The 23,287-nt window shown below is 35.0% G+C and overlaps 1 protein-coding gene across 1 annotated transcript in view; it reads right to left on the bottom strand.

Annotated features, from left to right (window-relative positions):
• MIB1 (MIB E3 ubiquitin protein ligase 1) overlaps positions 1 to 23,287 on the bottom strand; it is a 169,010-nt gene that overhangs the window by 65,716 nt on the left and 80,007 nt on the right. The window contains exons 10-12 of the mRNA XM_001363175.4: positions 22,472 to 22,579; positions 9,305 to 9,502; positions 5,401 to 5,552 (exon numbers count right to left, since the gene is read on the bottom strand). Of these exons, the coding sequence (XP_001363212.1) occupies positions 5,401 to 5,552; positions 9,305 to 9,502; positions 22,472 to 22,579 (458 nt within the window). The remainder of the gene's footprint in view (positions 1 to 5,400; positions 5,553 to 9,304; positions 9,503 to 22,471; positions 22,580 to 23,287) is intronic.

Raw genomic sequence — 23,287 nt, 5'->3', positions numbered from 1 at the left:
TAACTTTGTGCAGGAGAGAGAATGAATGCCTATAAGTTTGGTTGGTAATTTAGTTAAGTCTTAATATATGTCTTTTGGCAACTAATAAAAATTCTTGGCTTATTTCTAATCTGACAAATAAAGTACTGGTAACATCATCTACCTTCAGTAAGAAATTCTTGGTTGTTTTTTTAAGGCAGAGGCCTCTATATAAAGAAAAAGAATCTTTATAAATAGCAGATCAAAATAAGGAAAGCCATGTGTATAATTGATACATTGCTTGCCTTCTCAATAAGCAGATGAGGGGCTAGAGGGAGGAAGAGAATTTGGAACTGAAAAACAATATATTTTTAAAAGAATGTTAAAAATAGGGGGCAGCTAGGTGGCTCGGTGGATTGAGTCAAGCCTAGATATGGGAGGTCATGGGCAAAACTGGCTTCAGACACTTCCTGGCTGTGTGACCCTGGGTAAGTCACTTAACCCATATTTCCTATCCTTTACCACTCTTCTGCCTTGGAACCAATACACAGTATTGATTCTAAGATGGAAGGGAAGGGTTAAAAAAAAAAGAATGGTAAAAATCAAAAGAAAGAGAGAGGCAAACATGACATCATAAATATGGAATTCTGGTCTCAGAGTCAAAGAGTCTAGATTCTTGTGGTTTCATACTGTCACCACCTCTAAGCAACTCAGAAGATTCTATAGAGTTCAGGTGGGCAGATGTCAATGCAAACTGGTAGAGGTAGCTACATTAATTCCCTATACCAATGATACCACAGATCTGGTACATTTATTTTTTTTTTTAAAGGAAAACAGGGTTTTCATCCAAGTTTCCAAACAGCTCCATATAATTCCTATATTATCCAGAATATTTTAAATGCCAACACATGAAGCAAAGTGCTCAATGCTTACTCAATTCAAAACAACTATTTTTCTTTCCCAAAGGAAAACACTGAGTTTGCTTGTTTGCTAATTACCAAATAGTAGAAAACACAATAGACTCAAATCATGAAAATCTGAATCCAAATTCTAACCTCAGACACTAGTAGTGATTTGCCCTGTTCTATGTTATCAGCAAGCATTTTATTTCCATATCAAACTGATATCTGTGTACTTTTTTAGAAAAAGATAGACATTTACATCTTCAGAAAAATACTTTGGCAGATTATGAATTTCTCATTTTTAAGATCAACTGCTAAATATATATACTACCACATTACAGGTACTAATTAATTTTCTGACAAGACAAGTAAAAAAAAAAGAATACAAAAAAGATTCAGAAGGATGGGATGATGTCCTAGTTATAATTTCTGTCTCCTAATTTTGTAAACTTTTAAAGATTTTTTAATATTATGATCGACATTTTAAAATGTATATCTTGCTGAAACTATATTTCATTGATGAATATGAGAACCTGGTGAGTATGAAAACATATTACTTCAAGTATAAGAAATAAAATGGCATAAATTGTAATAATCACAAAATCAGGATCAACATGTTGACTAGAGAATAACTAAACAAACTGTGGTACATGAAAGTAATGGAAAATCACTGAACTATAAGAACAATATGGAAAATTCAGAGAATGGGAATAAAACAAAATGACATAAAGTGAAATAAGTAGAGATTCTCTTGCATTCCTATGAACAAACCAGTGTTCCTAAGTTGAAAAATCAATCTGAAACACTAGAAATAACAGTTGGAGCATAAAGATGCTTAATAAAAACATCTGTTGAATGAATGAATGAATCTGATCTTTTAAACTCTAAATGACATAACCACAGGCAATTATTTTCTTAAAATTCAGAGTAAATCAGTAAAAGACCTCTTTCTACTCATCATTTTCATGGTTCGGTAAGGAAAAGAAATGGCAAATTATAAGGTATGAATCCTAGAATTTATTAAATATAAACTGAGTTAAGAAGCAAGCTTAGAATTAGAGCAAATTATCAGGACCATTTCTCTATGAGCAAATCAAACTATAATCTTTGTCCAGCAACCCAAAAGTGCCAGCCATTTGAAATGTATGAAACAGATAGGGATATACACTATCTCTTCAAATGAAACACTGCCAAGTTCAGATAGTAGGGATAGTTTTTGACTGTCATTAAAATATCAGTGCAGTACAGTGGAAAGAGATGAACTTGTAATCAAAAGATCTAAGTTCATTTCAATCTTGGATCTGTCACCAATATAATTCTAGACAAATTATTTTACTTTTCTAGGTCTCAGATTCCTTATCTAAGAAGTAAAGGCATTGGACTAGATGACTATCAGTAGCTGCTGAACCAAGAGTGAGAGCTATATGCCTCAAAACCTTTAGATGTAAATACTAAAGAGTTAGGCAGAAGCGAGGCTATGGAGAAAGTGAATACTTCTTCCTTTATATAGGATTAGTGTCAAAGACCAATCCTTTCTCTGCATTATCACTTCTCAGAGGCTATCTACATCCCATAAATACTTGAAAAGAGTCAGCTAGCATTTATTAAATGCTTACTATGTGCCATATACTGCATTGAGTCAAAGGCAGGGGAAAAAAAGTCCCTTCTCTCAAGGAGTTCACTCATGGTTTAATGAAGACAACATGCAACAACTACATATAGGCAAGATATATACAGAACAAATTGAGGGTAATCTCAGATTGAAGACACTAAAATTTAGGAATACTAGAGAGGCTTTTAACTGGAAGAAGGTAGGGCTTTAGCTAAGCTTTGAAAGAAAGCATGGGAGGTACAGATGAGGACAAAAGAGTCAGGAAATTATGTGTACAATAACAGTCAGGAGGTTAATATACCCTGAAACCCAGGGTAAGAAGAATAGCACAGTAGGAAAGGGCCAGGTTATGAAAAGCTTTGGAAGTCAAAGGATTTCATATTTGATCATGCAGGTAATAGTGCCCCTAGAGCAGCGGTCCTCAACCTCTCAATTTGTAGCAATGAGAATACATAATGCATATCAGGTATTTACATTACAAATCATAACTGTAGCAAAATTACAGTTTTGAAGTAATAACTTTTTGGTTTGGGGTCACTGCAACATGAGGAACTGTATTGCGGGGTCACGGCATTAGAAAGGTTGAGAACCACTGCCCTAGAGTTTACTGAATAAAGTGATGATGGTCAGATTTCCGTTTTAAGAAAGTCAATTTGAAAACTGGATAGAAGATGGGTTGGAGTGAGGAGTGACATGAGGCAAAGAAAAACAACCAGTAGATTATTGCAATAATTTACATGTGAGAATATGACCAGGGTGGTTTCGATGTCACTGACAAGCTTTCTGAAATGGCATTCTACATTTTAGAAATCTCTGAAACCTAAGATAGTATTTCCCAATGTCATTCTCATGTTTTATGATTACATTTATTCAACAAAATAAGACTTGACTTGAAGTTTGTTACAAATTCAGGCTGGAGTCTCCTAAGTAAAAAGTTCAAATTTCTCTGCCAGGTATTTAAATCAATTCAATAATTATTTATCAAGAAGCATTTTAGAAATTGTTAGGTAGGGAGCAGCTGGGTGGCTCAGTGGATTGAGAGTCAGGCCTAGAGATGGGAGGTCCTGGGTTCAAATGTGGCCTCAGACACTTCCCAGCTGTGTGACCCTGGGCAAGTCACTTGACCCCCATTGCCTAGCCCTTACCACTCTATTGCCTTAGAGCCAATACACAGTATTGGCTTCAAGATGGAAGGTAAGGTTTTTTTTTTTTTAAATTGTTAGGTGTAAGACATAAAGACAAAAATAAAGCAGGTCCTTCTTTCAAAAGTCCTATATTCCACTAAGGTATCAAGGGATGACAATAGAGGTGATCTTGGCCAAGAATCTAGGAAGAAATAAGGTCCTTATTACAGTGTTTCTTCCATTAATTTTTTTTTAACCCTTACCTTCTGGATTAGAATCAATATTAAGTATTGGTTCCTGGCAGAAGAGCAGTGAAGGCTGGGCAATGGGGGTTGAGAGACTTGCTCAGGGTCACACAGCTCAGAAGTGTCTAGGGCCATATATAAACCCAGGACCTTCAGTGTCTGGGCCTGGATCTCCATCTATTGAGCCACCCAGCTACCTCTATTAACTTTTTAAATGACAATAAACACTTAAACTCAATATTAAGTGGCTTCTTGGGTGTGCAATGGTTCTAGGGCTGGATCTGCAGTCACTTAAACTCTGTGATACTGGGCAACTTAATTAACTCCTGTCTGCTTCAGTTTCCTCATCTATAAATTGGTGATAATCATAATACCTACCTCCTAGGGTTGTTACGAGGATAAAAATGAGATATTATTTATAAATTACTTTGCAAATTTTAAACCACTATAGGTGATAATGATAATAATAAAGTTACTCCAAACTCTACACTGTACAGATTATAAAACAGAACTTATATTTTATCTAGGAGTCAACAGGAAACTAATAAAGGTTTCTGGGCAAGCTGGTTATATAGTAAAAATCATGTTCATTGGGAAGATTTTAACTCCTTTGTGGTAAACAGATTTGGAAGGAGAAAGATCATTAGTGTACTATTACAATGCTCCATGAACGATGTGCCTAATGCCTAAATTACGGTGGTAGGAGTCAAATGCAGATGTGATAGTCATGTTGGCAAACCCACAGCAAGTGTGCGGGGGTGGGGGGGGTCACTCAGAGCCCTCTCTGTGGGCAAGCGTGCTGTTACCCTAGCTCAGAGTTCCCCAGGGTTCGTTACCAGAAAGGCAGAGGGACTCAGGGCTGAAAAGACTCATGGTTTATTTAGTACCTATCTGTTAATTTGGTACCATGAATAAAACAAAGTGCAAAGAATCCAAAACACACCCATGATTGCAAGCATTTACCTAATATGTCTCCACAAGAGGTGTCAACAAGTAATAAATGTGAATTCCACTTCTCCCTTCTTGTTACCACCACACTTTGTGAGCAGATACTAATAAGCTGAAAATGGCTATAAACCAGGAAAGTTCATGGTTTTTATAGATTGCACAAGCAGTCTTTGACATTGACAACAAAAGACCCATAGTTTACTATTCAGGATATGGCAAGTATTTAACCACCATTTACAAGAAAACAAAATTCAACTTGCTTCAATTAAATATTTTGTTCTATATAAATGCACTAAATATTTTATAGACAGATTTTTGTGCTCAATTACTTCACAATAGTTTTGTTAAGTTAGCAACCAAAAGGAAAAGAGCATACAAAGAAAACAAAGTTATTAAATAAGTAGAAAATATGATGAATGATTAAATGAATGATTATTTAATAAACAATCTAGTCAGTATCATAATCACCATTACTAAGATTTGAGGCAGATACTTTAAATAATTTGGTTACTTAAATAGTAGCTATACACTAGTAAATGAAAAATTAAAAGTATACATAATAACATAAATATATAATGTAATCAAAAATAGATTAAATATTACATCCTTACCTGGGGTTTCCTCGTAGTGCAGCATGATGTAGAGCATTAAACCCATTGTTGTTTGTGATTGTAACATCTGCCCCAGCTTCTAGAAGGACTGCAAGGATATCATCACGTTTTTTACTTATTGCATCATGGAGGGGTGTGTCACCTTCAGAATCCTTAAGAGACAAATTTTTTTAAAAATTACAGATTACTTGTATTTAGCTACTCACAATATGATGACTATTATAATAGAGACCCAATTATCAAAGTAATAAAAAGTCTAAAAAGATCAAATTCCTTCTGTCACTAATGCAATATTTTCAATACATGATGTAGAACTTCTTTTAAAGTTCCAGATAGCTATTTTACCTTACACAAAACTCATACTTTAGAAGTTATAATTAGTAGAAGGAATATATTGCAGAAGAGTCAAGAAGGTGAAAAAGTCAATAGAAAATGGATTTGGTACTCTAGTACTCCATCTACAGAGTCAGAGCTCTTTACATTCTCCTATTGTAAGAAGCTTACTAGTTGTGTTACCCTGGCAAGTCACTTAAGTCTGTTTGCATCAGTTTCCTCATCTATAAAATGAGATGGAGAAGGAAACAGCAACCCACTCTAGTATCTCTGACAAGAAAACCTTAAATGGAGTCACAAAAAGTCAAACATGACTAAAATGGATGAACAATAAAAAATACATGTCAACATAGCTTGATATTCTAGGCATATAAAAATAAAACCATAATCCTTGTTCTAAGGAAATTTATATAAAGACAAATATATATACTACATACTCGATAATATATATTCTACAAGTAAAAAGAAAACAAATAGCACAACATGAGGGGTAAGTGAAGAATTACTGCTTCAAGTTAAGAGAGCATAAAACAAGCTTACAGTTGGTCCCTGAGCTGGGTGTTGTATAATTAGAAATCTTGTATCTTTGAACTACATTACCCAGGAGCCCACTCACTTCCTGTTGTTATGTGCAGACATAGAAAGAAGGAAAGAAGAGAAATTGGAAGGATAAATTTCCTTCCTGGGTCAGTACATTGGTGGAGTAGGTTGTTTGAGCAGGTAAATTAGCCATGGGCACATGGCTTTATTTTGTTACTTCTAGTGATTATTAATGAATCTTATAAAATGTAATATTTGAAGTTATTGTATATTAATTTTAATTTTTACAGTGTCTTGCAGGAAAAGAACCAGAAACGCAAGAGACTGCAGTCAAGGGAGGGAGGCATGCAAAATGACTTTCACAAATGTACAGATTATGGGACATTAAAGCTGAAAATTATTTTAAAGGTTATTTAGTCCAACTCTGGTTTTACTGGTGGAAAAACTTAAGGGAAGGGTGAGTTTGGCACAAATACAGAGAGACTACTGAAAAAACAAGTCAGATTACAGAGGGCCTCAAAAGTTTTTCAATTAGATTCAAATCAGAAGTGCTTATTAATGTAGATTTCTGTTAGATAGCAGAGATACAGAGACATACACAAATAGTCCCTACTCTCAAGTAGCTATTGGGAGAAATGCAATATGTTCAAAAATAAATTAAAAATATTTTAAAGAAGGAGAAAATATTAAACACAATGAGAGGGATAAAAGGGAATTCTTCATTCCCTTTGTCTATTTTGAGTTAACAATAACTTCAGTACCCCTACTTAGCACCTCACAAGATCAGGATTAACTCTCCTTTGTCTACTTTTGAACCGAATCAACAAAAGCTTGAACACTCTAATTAGCACTAGATAGAGGAGCTCTCCACCCATTCAATTCAATTAGTCTGGAAATGAGAATTCACACCTCAGTCAGCCAGGAATCTATGAACCCTTTTGATGAGTATTTACCTCTTGAGAAGGTGAGAAGTGGTTCCCACAAACACTGCCCCCTGGGCAGTGCTGGGAAATTTGGAAGCTGTGATTGGCCCTTGTGAAAAGGGGAAGGGACAAGAAGCCATTATAAAAGGTTCTGAATTTCTGAGGCTAAACAAATCCACTCCAGGAAGGAAGTGAGCTTAAAGAAGGAGTTGAACTTCAAGAAGGAAGTAAGCTTCAAAAAGAAGATCAGGGGGGCAACTGGGTGGCTCAGTGAATTGAGAGCCAGGCCTAGAGACAGGAGGTCCTAGGTTCAAATCTGGCCTCAGACACTTCCTAGCTATGTGACCCTGGGCAAGTCACTTGACCCCCATTGCCTAGCCCTTACCACTCTTTTGCCTTGGAACCAATACACAGTATTGATTCCAAGACGGAAGGTAAGGGTTTAAAAAAAAAAAGTCAGCTCAAGGAATTAAGTTGGTCCTAGGGATCACCTTCAGCTCCAGGCATCATCATGACCTGCCTCTTGGAGGGAACTTGGGTGTGTGAATAGCTGGCTCTGTCTTCTGGAGGTAGTTTAATTCTGATTGAAGGTCAACAAGTCTTGACTGAGTCAAGCACCAGAGCATTATAGCATTATTTAGTCAGATAGGTTAATGTTTTTTTTTCTCTACCCTTTTGTATTTCTCTGCTTTCACCCTTTCCACCTCTTTTGTAAATAAAAGCATTTAAAGTCATTTCAACTTTGAGCAATATTACTTTGAATTGGTAACCATCATTATTATTTATAATCTTCACATATTTTAGTCAAACCATTAATTTTTAATCACTACAGGGAAGTAAAGAGTAGAAAGGAGAGAAAGAGACTGGAAGCAAGTGATTCCTATCGTCTGGGCAAGAGATGATAGTACTGGAGAGGAGACATATAGAAGACAAATTGTGGGGACAGAATTGACAAGATTTAATAACTGACTAGATATAAAATTATAGGTGAGGCAAGAATCAGGTATGACTCCAAAAGTTATAATAAATATGTTAATAACCTCAAAATAAATAGGAAAATTTGAAGAATGGGTAGCATTAGAGGGAAAGTCTGTTTTGAAAAGTTGCATGTGAGATGCTAATGAGACATACAGGTAGACAGACATGTCTAGTAGATAATTAGTTGGTAAATAAATCAAAGGAGCTCAAGAAAACAATTTAAGGGCTGGATATATGTGGCTGAGAGTCATCTGGATAGAGGTGAAAATTGACAATGAAGATATCTATATAATGGGGAAATTATTTAGCCAGAAACAAAAAAAAAAGGAAGGAAGGAAAAGGCTAGTTGTAGAAAGATCAGATCACAGACTTTGAAAGTAATCAAGATGAAAGGTAATAAAAGGGTAAAACAAAGAGATGGAAAGGAATGACAGGTGTGAGATAAATGGAAGAAATAATAAATAAAAACTGTGAATGATGGGGGTACAGAGAACAGGAGAATAAAGATTAATAATGAGTGCTGATAATAAGTACTAGGTGATACCATCAATAGGAATAGGAAAGTTGGGGAGGAATAGGAGTTGGGAAAGTGGAGGAATTTCATGGAGACTGGAACAACCTCCAGGAAGTGATACAGAGCGAAAGGAGCAGAACCAGGAAAACATTGTACACAGAGACTGATACATTGTGGTACAATCAAAGGTAATGGACTTCTCCGTTAGTGGCAATGCAGTGTCCCTGAACAATCTGCAGGGATCTAAAAAACACTATCCACAAGCAGAAGATAAACTGTGGGAGTAAAAATACCGATGAAAAGCAACTGCTTGACTACAGGGGTGGAGGGGATATGACTGAGGAGAGACTCTAAATGAACACTCTAATGCAAATACCAACAACATGGAAATGGATTTGAATCAAGAACACATGTGATACCCAGTGGAATTGCGTGTGGGCTATGGGAGAGGTGGTGGGAGGGAGGAGAGGGAAGAAAAGAAAATGATCTTTGTTTCCAGTGAATAATGTTTGGAAATGACCAAATAAAAATTAAAAAAAAAAAGGAATCTACGATAATCCATCATTTTATAAAACTCTCAGCTATACCTAAGACAACGTTTTAAAACTTGTTTTACCTGAAGACTTGGATGACAGCCAAAGTCCAATAAAGTCTTCACAACTTGAAGGTGACCTTTATTAACAGCAATATGAAGTGGAGTCTGTCTGCGTTTGTTTCGAGCATTCAAATCTGCACTACCTCTGTGTAGCACTTCTATGACAGCACCTTCATCTCCAAAAGCTGCATGGTGAACAGCCCTGTCTCCATCTTTATCCTAATTATTAAAAAGTAGAAAAATCTGCATTAGGGGAACATTTTTTACAGAGTAAAAGAATTAAAATTCACTAAAGAGTAAGCCAATAATGGCTTATAAATATAAATGAAGTATTATATCCTAAACTGGAGACCTTACTTTCATGATTAAATTCCAAATATAAAAGAATGAGTATAGACACATGCTGTATTATTTACAGTGAGCAGCAGTCTTTTTTATAAAGCATAAAAACAATGTTTTATTTTCTTTATTTATGTTTCTTCTTTCTTCTACTTTAGGCATTTTACGAAAACAGTCCTGACAGCATGTCATAGCAATAACCCCCAAAGAATCGTATTTTAAAATACTATCCTAATGATTTTAGATACATACAGAAAAAAAAAGATTATTACATTGAGTCAAAGTAATAAATAAAAAACATAAAAAACCTTTTAAAAGCACTAATAACCATATATCATCTATCATATAATTTTAGAGGAAAAACATGAATAGTAACTCACATTAAATAATTATGAAAAGTTGAGTATAAATTTAAAAAATTTAAGTACAGTAGAGAAATCTAAAAAACAAAACCCCAAATAACAATGAATAATTTTGTGAAGTAGAATCATTCTGTAATGTAACTCATCATCCAATGTATCTATATGTAAAACTGAAATTTTATACCTTAACACTGATTACTTAAAAAGAAAACACAAATGACAAAATACATAGCAAAGAGTAGCCTCAGTTTCCTTGGATGGAAATCCTTTGGATAAAGACATTTCCAGCACAGTGCATTTACCCTCCTATGTCACAAACTTCAACAGCATAGCTTGACACTTTCTCTGAAAGACTTCAATCTTTACCTCCATTTTACCCAAGTTAAGTTATTTCTTTTCACTACCAACTACACAAGGCAATTGGAAATACCATTAAGCCAGACCACTTCGTAATACCTACCAAGCATTATAACATAATCCATCAGCTGTAAAATTTTGCCATTTTTACCTTCTCAACATCCCTAGCATCTGACCCATTCTCTCTGCTCAGAGTTACATTTTAAGTTCAATCTTTCTCATCATCTCCTGCTTAGCTTATTGTAACAAGTGTCTTAATTGATCTCTTGGCCTCAAGGCTCTACTCACTGAGACCATCATATAATTCTCCTTAAGTATAGATTTTACTTATTTCACTCCCCTGCCAGTGGTTTCTTATTGCCTCTAGGATCAAATATAAACTCCTCGCTTTACATTTTAAAGCCTCTCAAAACCTGGTCCCACACTATTTTTCCAATCTCACTGGAAAATATTCCTCCCTCTCACATTATTCAATCCAGCCAAACTGGTGTTCTCTGATTCTTACACGTGACTCTCATCTCTTTGCCTCTATATTAGTCATATCCAGTGCCTGGAATGCAATCCCTTCTTAATCTCTATCTTCAAATTCTCCAGGTGAAAAAGGTCAGTATTGGATCACAGGTCAATGTGGAGGAAAGAACAATTATTGCCTTCTAAGGGGTCGCCCTCAAGAAACTAGGGATGTAGTTACAATATCATAACTTCTCTTAATCTAGTATCCAGGAATTTATTTAAAATCTCCCTAAAATTTTTTTCTACATTGTCCCACTGTATACAATCTCTCTAAATGAGTTTCAGACCCTCTATGGTAACTCTGGTTTCTCATTCCATCTCAGAAGTGTTTCTATTCTACTCTTGATTCCCACACTCATTGCAACTACTCCAAATCCCTACTTGTCTGTCATTAAAAAATGTAATCCCACACTCCAGAGCAGATTTTATCTCTACTTTCATCCAATCTGAAGCTATTCAATATCCCATTTCTATTCACTTCTACCTCAGAAAAAGTGCCAATATTCTTGCTAAGAACATCTATGCTTTTGCTATTGATTCTATTCCATAATATCCTCCCCTAAAGACTTTGATCCAGTCTAACTATGTAACCTGGGCATGTCACAACCATGATTGCCTAGTCCTTACCAATCTTCTGTCTTAGAATTGATACTAAGACAAAAGAGTTTTTTTTTTAAAAACTTTGATTCAGTAATTATTATTTCTCATCCAGTCTCTTCATCTACACTGATTCCTTACAATATCCTTATACTTAAAAAAAAACTAATCCTTCCATTGTTCCCACACCCTCTCATTCAGCTAATGTCCCATATTACTCCTTCCTTTCACTGCCAAAGTTCTTAGACAAGCCAGTTAAAATTATTTCTTTCACTTCCTATAACTCATCTCTACTTGACCCCTTACAATTAGACTTCCAACTCCACTCATTTGTAATTTTTGTATCATAGTTTACCATATAACCAAGTTGCCAAATCTGTGCCCATTATTTAAAGCCCTACTCAAAAGTCAGCCTTCAATAGAAAACCTTTCCTCATACCTTCAAGCTGATCATAAATGGCTTTCATTTTCTATCTCAAATATAATATATAATATTCTCTCTGTAATTATGATGTATTTTTGTTCTATAGTAATTTATTTAAGTTAAAAACTAACATGATGTTCTAGAAAGATGTGTGAAACTAAAACTAAATATATAAGTGTAAGTTAATATAATAACTGCTAAATACAGAGTCAGGAGAAACCTGGTTTTGAATCCTGGCCACTGCACTAACTATACTTATTGACTGACTGAGGAAATTACAACCTTTCAAAGCCTGTTTTCTCATCAAAGGAAAATAATCATTTCAAAATTTCCCTCATTTGGGGTGCAATAAGAGGAAAGCACTTTGAAACCCTTCAAGTACCAAAAAATAAGTCTCATTGCTTTTTTCATTGCTATGTTGCATAGTTTCTCAGACCTATGATGAAAAGGAACAGGCCTCATCTATATTGTGATGTATAGAGCTTGGATCTGGACCATAATGACTGCTACATGAGGGACTCCGAGCAAATCAACTTTTCTAGGCCTGTTTCTTCATCAGGAAAAGGAGGCAGTTAGATTCATCTCTAAAATCTCTTGCTTTAGGTCAATAGATTTTTGAGTAGGATTTACATGATACTGTATTTCTGGAATTAAATTCTACAGCAGTATGTACATAAAAGCTATAATCTCAGTAACTTGGTTTTGTGTCTTAAATGACAGTTGGTGAGAACCTAGTTGAAGGTTTCCTTAAAGGTTAAACTATGCATTTTGTCCCAATTCACCTCGTAGCATGGTTAGCTCTGCTTTAATTTCAATGATGGGTAGAACATAGACAATTTGATAAGTCCAATATTAGGTATACTCACAGAGCTAAGTTATCTATTCACAATCAGAATAGCTTTACCTATATATTAAAAGGGAAATAATATGAAATCTTACTATGCTGAAAAAGAAAGGTAAATTTCAAAAGACAATTTCCCAGTATAGGTCTTTGAATTTTCCTTAACAAGAAACAGGAAATGATAATCACTTTAAAACAACGGATCCTTGACCATGTACTAGGGCATAAAAACATTGCAAACAAGTGCAAAAGAGCAGAAATAATGAATGCAACTTTCTCAGATCACAATGCAATGAAAATAATAATTAGTAAGGGTACATGGAGAGGCAAATCAAAAATTAATTGGAAATTAAACAATACAATTCTCCAAAATCGGTTAAAGAACAAATCATACAATTAATAATTTCATTGAAGAAAATGACAATGATGAGACATCCTTTCAAAATGTATGGGATGCAGCCAAAGCAGTACTCATGGAGAAATTTATATCCTAGAGTTCATATATTAACAAATAAGGGAGGGCAGAGATCAATGAATTGGGCATGCAAATTAAAAAACTAGAAATTGAACAAATTAAAAATCCTCAGACGAAAACTAAATTAGATATCCTAAAAATCAAAGGAGAAATTAATAAAATTGCAAGTCAAAGAACTATTGATTTAGTAAATGAGACTAGAAGCTGGTTCTTTGAAAAAACAAATAAAATAGACAAAGTACTGGTCAATATAATTTTAAAAATGAAAGAAGAAAACCAAATTCACAGTATCCAAGATGAAGAGGAAATTAAGGCAACCATTAAAAACTATTTTGCCCAATTATATGACAATAAAAATGGCAATCTAGGTGATATGGATGAATATTTCCAAAAATATAAATTGCCTAGATTAGCAGAAGAAGAAATAGAATACTTAAATAACCCCATATCAGAAAAAGAAATTGAACAAGTCATCAAAGAACTTCCTAAGAAAAAAATCCCCAGGGCTTGACATTCACAAGTGAATTCTATCGAACATTCAAAGAACTAATCCCAAAACAATGCAAACTATCTGACATAATAAGCAAAGAAGGAGTTCTACCAAATTCCTTTTATGACACAAATATGGTACTGATTCCAAAGCCAGATAGATCAAAAACAGAGAAAGAAAACTATAGACCAATCTTCTTAATGAATATAGATGCAAAAATCTTAAATAGAATACTAGCAAAAAAATCCAGCAAGTGATCACAAGGATTATTCATTATGATCAGGTGGGATTTATACCAGGAATGCAAGGATGGTTCAATATTAGGAAAACCATTCACATAATTGACCATATTAACAAGCAAACCAACAAAAATTACATGCTTATTTCAATAGATGCAGAAAAAGCCTGACAAAATACAACACTCATTCCTACTGAAAACACTAGAAAGCATAGGATGAATAGAAGGGCCTTTCCTAAAAATGATGAACAGTATATATCTAAAACCATCAGCAAAAATCTACAATAGGGATAAACTAGAAACCTTCCCAATAAGATCAGGAGTGAAACAAGGATGCCCATCATAATCTCTACTATTTAACATTGCACTAGAAACACTGACAGTAGCAATTAGAGAATAAAAAGAAATTGAAAGTATTAAAATGGGCAATGAGGAGACCAAGCTTTGCAGATGATATGGTCTACTTAAAGAATTCTAGAGAATCAACTAAAAAGTTAGTGGAAATAATCAACAACTTTAGCAAAATTGCAGGATACAAAATAAACCCGCATAAGTCATCAGCATTTCTATATATCTCCAGCCCATTTCAGCAACAAGAATTAAAAAGAGAAATTCCATTTAAAATCACAATAGATAATATAAAATACTTGGGAATCTATCTGCCGAGACAAATATAGGAACTATATGAACACAACTACAAAACACTCTCCACACAATTAAAACTGGATCTAAACATTTGGAAAAATATTGATTGCACATGGGTAAGACAAGCTAACATAATAAAAATGACAACCCTACCCAAATTAATTTACTTATTTAGTGCCATACCCACTTAACTACCAAAAAACTTTTTTACTAAATTAGAAAAAACCATAACAAAGTTCATCTGGAAGAACAAAAGATCAAGGCTATCCAGGGAAACCATGGGGAAAAAAATGCGAAGGAAGGTGGCCTACCCATTGAACTACCAAAAAAACTTTTTTTACTGAATTAGAAAAAACCTGTAAAAAAGTTCATCTGGAAGAACAAAAGATTGAGGATATCCAGGGAAATCATGAAAAAAAATGCGAAGGAAGGTGGCTTTGCAGTGCCAGATCTAAAAACTATACTATAAAGCAGTGATCATCAAAACAATTTGGTACTGGCTAAGAGACAGAAAGGAGGGTCAGTGAAATAGACTTGGGGTAAATAACCTCAGCAAGACAGTCTATGATAATAAGCCCAAAGATTCTAGCTTTTGGGACCAAAACCCACTATTTGATAAAAACTGCTGGGATAATTGGAAGACAGTATGGGAGAGATTAGGTTTGGATTAACATCTCACACCCTACACCAAGATAAACTAAGAATGGGTGAATGACCTGAATATAAAGAAGGAAACTAAAAGCAAATTAGGTGAACACAGAATAGTATACTTGTCAGATCTTTGGGAAAGGAAAGACTTAAAAACCAAGCAAGAGCTAGAAAAAAAAATCAAAATGTAAAACAAATAATTTTGATTACATCAAATTTAAAAGGTTTTGAACAAACAAAACGAATGCATCCAAAATTAGAAGGGAAGCAACAAATTGGGAAACAATCTTCATTACAAAAACCTCTGACAAAGGTTTAATTACTCAAATTTATAAAGAGCTAAACCAATTGTACAAAAAATCAAGCCATTCTCCAATTGATAAATGGGCAAGGGACATGAATAGGCAATTTTCAGTTAAAGAAATCAAAACTATTAATAAGCACATGAAAAAGTGTTCTAAATCTCTTATAATCAGAGAAATGAAAATCAAAACAACTCTGAGGTATCACCTCACACCTAGCAGATTGGCTAACAGGACAGCAAGGGAAAGTAATAAAGGCTGGAGGGATATGGCAAAGTGGGGACATTAATGCATTGTTGGTGGAATTGTAAATTGATCCAACCATTCTGGAGGGCAATTTGGAACTATGCACAAAGGCACTAAAAGACTATCTGCCCCTTGATCCAGCCATAGCACTGCTGGGTTTGTACACCAAAGAGATAATAAGGAAAAAGACATGTACAAAAATATTCATAGCTGCACCCTTTGTGGTGGCAAAAACTTGGAAAATGAGGGGATGCCCTTCAATTGGGGAATGGCTGAACAAATTGTGGAATATGTTGGTGATGGAATACTATTGTGCTAAAAGGAATAATAAAGTGGAGGAATTCCATGGGAACTGGAATAACCTCCAGGAATTGATGCAGAGTGAGAGAAGCAGAGCCAGGAGAACATTGTACACAGAGCTTGATACACTGTGGTACAACTGAATGTAATGGACTTCTCCATTAGTGGCAATGCAGTGATCCTGAACAACTTGGAGGAATCTATGAGAAAAACCACTACCCACATTCAGAGGAAAAACTATGGGATGAGAAACACCAAAGGAAAACAACTACTTGAATACATGGGTCGAGGGGATATGGTTGGGGATGCAGACTCTAAATGAACATCATAGTGCAAACATCAACAGCATGGAAATAGGTTCTGATCAAGGACACAAGTAATACCCAATGAAATTGCATGTCAGCTATGGGAAGGGGGGCAGGGAAAGGGGGAAAAGAATGTGATTCTTGTAATCAAGGAATAATGTTCTAAATTGACTAAATAAAATTTTCTTAAAATAAAGATTCCCTCAAAATTTTAATTTTACCTAATTATTTGGTTTGCTATTTCCCAAATCAATTTAAATTTTTTAAATGATAACAATATTATATGGAAAATCTAAAGGGTTACAGGTTAGATATTTAATTCAGCAAAGAGCAAACATTTACTGCCTACTAAACACTCCAGGCCCCGTGCTAGATGCTTAAATCAAAGACTGTTCACTGATTAGGGATATAAAATAAAAACAAAATGGTTCCCTCCCTAAATAAGTTTATATTCTACTAGGGGGTGTAACATTTAAACATACACATACAGACAAACTATACAAAAAGTACTACAAAGTAATTTCAAAGTGAGAGCTCTGAGATGGATTTGAAAGAAACAAGTATTTTACAAAGTAGAGGCCAGAGGTAATTGCATTCCAGCTGCTGGAACACAGATGTAACCGTGAAAATATGGTTTGCCAAGACTGTGAATTGCCAAAACTGTAAAGGTTTTGGCCAATCTGTAAAGATAATTTTTAGTGTCTTGATTTAAAATCTAAAATTAAGTGGTCGCAATGGGAAAATTCCCAAATATGAAAATACCCAAGTCATCTGGGTTTTATGGAGATTTTAATTAATACAAATGAAGGAATTAAGGGAAGGAGAGAGAGAAAGGGAAAATAGTAGAAAATAGTAGAAAGCCTAAGGGAGAGCAAGTCAGTCTTTATCACTCACCACACAATCATCTCAAGCAAGCTCCAGTCCTCCACTGAACTCCTGAACTCCTGAACTGAGTTCAGAGGTCCAATTCAGCTTTCAAACTGAACTACTAAACCAAACTGAACTGAATTCTCCTTTTAAAGAAATTTTTTCTTATGTCACCTCCCCTAAATTTTCACATCTACCAATCATAGTAGACGCTTTTTCCCAGGACTGCCCATTCTTAGTTCTCACCACTCTTTAGTTCTCACCTGCTCTCCATAGATTATATCTTCTGAGTACTTCACACCTCTTTTGTTAAGCTTGCCTTTTGTAAGTTGCTTGACCTTTTAGTGATTAACCTTTATAGGTACTTAGCACCTTTTTGTATTAGATCTAAAAACAGACCACCTAGCTTAAGGTTTTGGCTTCACTATAAGTATGAGTTGGGGACTTTTCATTGTTAAATCAGGAGTTTACAACTTTATCTTCCCCTAAGGCACTGTCTGAGCAGGGTGGAGTAATTTTAAAAGTTCTCAATGCATTCATGATCAAGTACCTCCATTGTTACAATAGGGGAATTTGCTTAACCAAATCTTCTAAGGTACAGTCTAAGTAGTTTTAAGATTCACACAGAATTGGATGCTGCCAAGGTGAATGACCAGCAGAGCTGCCTTACTGACACCAAGAAAACATAAAAAGGAGGAACCAATAAGAGTGCAAAGGAAAGTGAGAGAGCATCAAGATAAAAAAATGGAGCAATTCAATACTTCTGAGTAGGGAAGAGAGCACTGGAGCTATGCTTCAGAAATAAAACCTGGCAGTTATGGAGACAATGGAACAGAGCAGGGAGAAGAATCAGGAGACCTTTACAGAGCCCATGTGCGATAGACCTGCCACTGGAAGAGTCACTTTTCCTCCCTTGCTGTCCTCCTTTTGCCTTTCTCCACACCTGGAACTCACATCTCATCTGAGATGGGAGTGGGAGTACGCTAGTAAATGTTTAATAGAAGGGAAAATGTACATGAAACAAACTATTAAAAATCACCAAAACAATAAATTAAGCTCTTCTTTAAAGCAGTTGCCAATTGAAGAAGTATAAATGCTCATCCTGAACATATAACAATCAGCTCTCCCAAATGAGTTGCCTCCTTGGATGGAATTCAACAATTCCATTCCTCTTGATGAGAAAGAACATTGCTGGGCCCTCCATCTCCTCTCCTTTTGCATCCTACAAAACCCCAGCACTGTCATCTGACTGACTGATAGAACCTAAGGATCCCCAGTCTTTCCATCCAACCTACAGGTGAACTTTTCTTTGCTATTTTACCAGAGAGTGATCTCCTTGAGAGCAGGGACTGTCTCAATTTTTCTATTCACATCCTCAGTGCTTAGCATGGTGCTTGGCATACATAAGCACTTAATAAAGGTTTATTCATTCATAGTTCAGGTAAAGAGTAATATGGGTCTGAACAAGAGAAGAGGCTATCTGAGAAGAAAGGTGAAGATAGATACAAAATGCTTTGGCAGTAGAATCAACAAGACTCATCAAGAGAAGAGTTAAGGGCTGCTCAAAACCTGCAAACACAGGTAACTAAATTAACAAATCAAAACTAGATAAAGTTTCTTAAGACATTTTATTGGGTTGATGACATGGTTGCCTCTTACAATTTAATAAGAAATTAACTATATAACAGAATTACCAAGTTTATGTGAATTATAAAAATGCAAAAATTTTTATTTTTCACAAGATGAAAAATGCATATATATTATTTCATTTTTAAAATGCTCATACCCTAGATATAGGAAAATATCTTTAATAGTATGGGGTTATTTGTTTTGGTGAAAATTTATTTTTTAAAATTTGCTATTATAGAACATTTTGGACTTCTTTAATCTTATTATAAATTTTTTTGTTTGTGTGTCATCTGTTCTACTGCCTCTAAGAGAAAAATTCTGAAGCCCCCCCAAAATGTATATATATGTACATATATAATACTAAAAATACTAAAGAAAAGCCTTAAAGCAATGCCACACATTTCATTTCTCTCACAATGACTTCAGATTTCCTACAGTGAGAGCTACTATTCTTTAGCATTTCACATAGTTAACTTTACTCCCACTCATTCACTTTGCTTTTAATAGTAGCTAACCAATTCAGTCTGTATTTGAGACTACATTGAAAAAAAAAAAAAGGATCCATTTTTAAAATACTATGCCAGCTATTCTTTTTATTTTCAAAACCACAGGATGTATAACCTAGTTCCTAGCTACTTTCTGTTCATATAATAAAAGGAAAACATGAGGCCTCATCCCCCAATTCATTAAAAAACCCCAAGTCTGATAATATATGCCAATTTGTGAAGTCTCCATGCTGCCATTAATAATTCAAAATCAGACAACTGATCTTTTTTTATTCTTTAAAAAAAAAACAAGCATAAAAGTTTCAGCTTTATTACCTTTTTTTGTTATTGGCTGAAACAACAAAGTATCTTATCTACTTTGGAACTATTCAAATTTAAATGGAGGATCTGGTCCATAAACAATCCAAATCAAAATGAAATAAAATTATATCATTCCTTCCCTCTTAGTTAAAACTCAAGTTATCTTAAATATACTTACAACCATCATTAAAAAGGTAAGTTCAACTACATACTTCCTCCCTGTGTGATCTTGGGCAAGTCACTTAATCCCTATTGCCTAACCTTTACCACTCTTTTGCCTCTGTACCAATACTTAGTATTAATTCTAAAACAGAAGGTAAGGGTTTAAAAAAAAAAAAGATGAGCATTAGTAAAGCAAATTCACATTGTACAAATAACTATCAAAAAATAATAAAATTGTAATGGAGCAATAGAGTAATATTTCCTCTTTTTAAGGTAATCAAAGTTTGCATTACTGCAACCAAAAATATTAAAATCCTACCATTGCCACCAGACATAAAAAAGCCTTAAGGCAAAATAAAACTAAACAATAACCCAAAATGCACTGTTTTGCCTGAAGATGACAGCAAACCTACAAGAAGTAGGATATGCTCGCTCTCTAATTTTAAGGCACTAAAGATTTGTTTCATTATCAACATCATAATTTCACATTCAAAGTAAAGCTCCTAAAAGGTATCCACTTAGTTAAATGATACTGCTCTTTGAAAAAAAAAAAGTATTGCAATAACCTAAATTATACTAGGTAATAAAGAAAAGATGGCTCCTTCCTAAATGAGTCTAAAGAAGAAAATACCTAGATCCGTGATGGCCAACCTATGACACAGCCATTTTCAATGATACAGGGTCACATGTGGACTCAGCAAGCCTCAGGGCTGGAGCCATCCTGTGCCCTGTAGCCAAAGCTATGGGTAGGGGGGAGGGTTACTCCACTAGCTGGCTTGGGGGCATGGGGCAAGCTTGGCAAAGGAGCGCACAGAAAGAGTGCACGTGCGAACACACACACAGACAACAATTAAATAATGTCAAAACCAAAAAAAGAAACAGATTGACAGATGAAGTTAGTAGAGCTTGCTTGAGCTTGAAATGTACAAAATACCAACCTACAATTGAAGATTTAGCCAATGAAATTCAACAACAAAAAAGTTACTAATAGTCTAGTTAAAGAATTCCCCCTCCCCCTCACTTACCTTAGTTCACGGCACCGCACACAAGTTAATAATATCAAGACCAACAAAAGAAACAGACTGACAGATGAATAAAGAAGTCTCTAAGCAGGTAAGTTAAATAATTAGCTTTGGGTTTATTAAATACAGTTATATATTACAATTATACATTTTTGTTATTTAAACTATAAATATCATGAAATTATGGTGTTTTTCTCAAAGTGACACACCACCCGAGTTATGCTTGGTCTTTTGGTGAATTTTGACACACCAAGCTCAAAAGGTTGTCCATCGCTGACCAAGATCAACATGATTTTAGTAGGATGGTGTTCACAAAAATAAAAGTCATTCTCTTTTTTTAAAAGTCTACCACATTAAAGTAAAAATCCTGATAGACAATTTCTAGAGAAATTTACCTCAAGTTGCAATAAATTAAGACAGAGGAGAAACCTTATATATATTCCCAAAAATCTCTACTAATGGAAGAGAACAACAATATAAAATAAAAAAATACCCACTGAACCTGTCCCAATGCTGGAAATGAGGCTCTCATACATGGAAGAGTTTGGGGGCATGTGGTGACAGAGAACTCCTGGCTTGACTATAAAGAGTTATGCCAACACCAGAGGATTTCCTGCTCACCAGCCTCCAATCTCAGAAGACAGGCATACAAATGGCATTCCCAGACACATCCAGTGTTACTCAAGAATACAAGAACCACATCAAGGGCAACAGCTCTTCCCTGTTCTAGGCCTTCATTTCTTCACCTATGAAATTAAAGGACTGGAATAAAGGTCTCTTATTGCATCTCAAATGGCCCAGTGGACCATGTAGGACTTAAAGAGTTAGAGAGAAACTCGAGTTTGAATCCAGAGTTAAGACATTTGCTAGCAGTATGGCTCTGGACAAATTCCAACTTCTGGGTGTCCCAGTTTCCCTACTTGTAAAACGAGGATGATAATAGCACTTACCTCACAAGGTTGTAGTAAGGGTCAAATGAGTTAACACATTAAACAAAGCACTTTGCAAACCTTAAAGAACCCCCACACGTTAACTATGATTATTTCTTTCCCAGGTTTCTCTTGATCTCAGAGCCTTGCTTCTGAGATGATCTCAAATTCATCTTGTATACATCTAGTTTGTTTGCCCTACCTCTCCCCATCCCATTAGACTATGAGCTTCTTGAGAACAGGAACTACTTTCTTGTTTTTTTTAGCACTTTCTTGGGCACTTAGCACAATGGAGATGCTCCACAAGAAGTGCTTATTGAGTTAAAATTTTTTTTTTTAAACCCTTACCTTCCATCTTGGAGTTAATACAGTGTATTGGCTCCAAGGCAGAAGAGTGGTAAGGGCTAGGCAATGGGGTTCTAGTGACTTGCCCAGGGTCACACAGCTAGGAAGTGGCTGAGGCCAGATTTGAACCTAGGATCTCCCGTCTCTAGGCCTGGTTCTCAATCCACTGAGCTACCCAGCTGTCCCCTTGAGTTGAATTTTTAAAGAAAATCAAGAAAGTACTGATGAACCTGAGGTAAAAATTAAAACAAAAGTGGTATAGCTACAGGACTAGTAGTGCATAGTTCTACTCAATTATAATCTTATCTCGTATGTACTTATATTTTTGTGGAAACTAGTTAATTACCTCTGCTTCTACATCCACATTTTGCTTCAAAAGCAGTTTTAAAATGTCAACATGTCCATTCTGACTAGCAGCTTGCATGGCAGTGTGTCCAGCACATTGTCCATTTACCTGAAAAACAAAATAAAATAAATGTTAAGATCCTCACATGTAATTCTAAATATGAGAAGAGATATTATATGCAATGGTCTCTACAATTCTAAGACATTATTTATCTTCACATATCTGTGATTATACAAATTCAGTATATATATAGAGTATAAAGCAAAGTTTTTTTATTATTCTTATTTTTTCATTTATAGTATTAAACCTGAGCTATATTTTCATCAGAAAAGTCCTCCATGGCCATGGAAGGAAAAAGGATATTTGTTATTATCTTGCTAAAATGAATAGAAATTTTTTAAACAAACTGCAACTAAAAATCAATCTCTCATCTTTTCTGTTGCATCTGAATATTCTTTTGTCAATGGTTAATCAGTTTAAAAATTATCAAGGAGACAGCTGGGTGGCTCAGTAAATTGAGAGCCAGGCCTAAAGACTGGAGGTCCTAGGTTCAAATCTGGCCTCATGCACTTCCTAGCTTGGATCCTGGACAAGTCACTTAACCTCCATTGTCTAATCCTTTCTCTTCTGCCTTGGAACCAATACAGAATATTGATTCTAAGATGGAAGGTTAGGGTTAAAATAAAATATAATAAAATTAAATTTTAAAAAGTTACCAGTTTCCTCATCTGACAAAATGAGTTAGAGAAGGAAATGGCAAACTACTCTAGTATCTTGGCCAAGAAAACCCCAAATGGGGTAGCAAAGAGATGGACA

This window comes from Monodelphis domestica, chromosome 3 (assembly GCF_027887165.1).
Source record: "Monodelphis domestica isolate mMonDom1 chromosome 3, mMonDom1.pri, whole genome shotgun sequence".
Taxonomy (NCBI): Eukaryota; Metazoa; Chordata; class Mammalia; order Didelphimorphia; family Didelphidae; genus Monodelphis; species Monodelphis domestica.
Note: the sequence above shows the minus strand (reverse complement) of the source record. Positions and strands in the feature narration are given on the sequence as shown.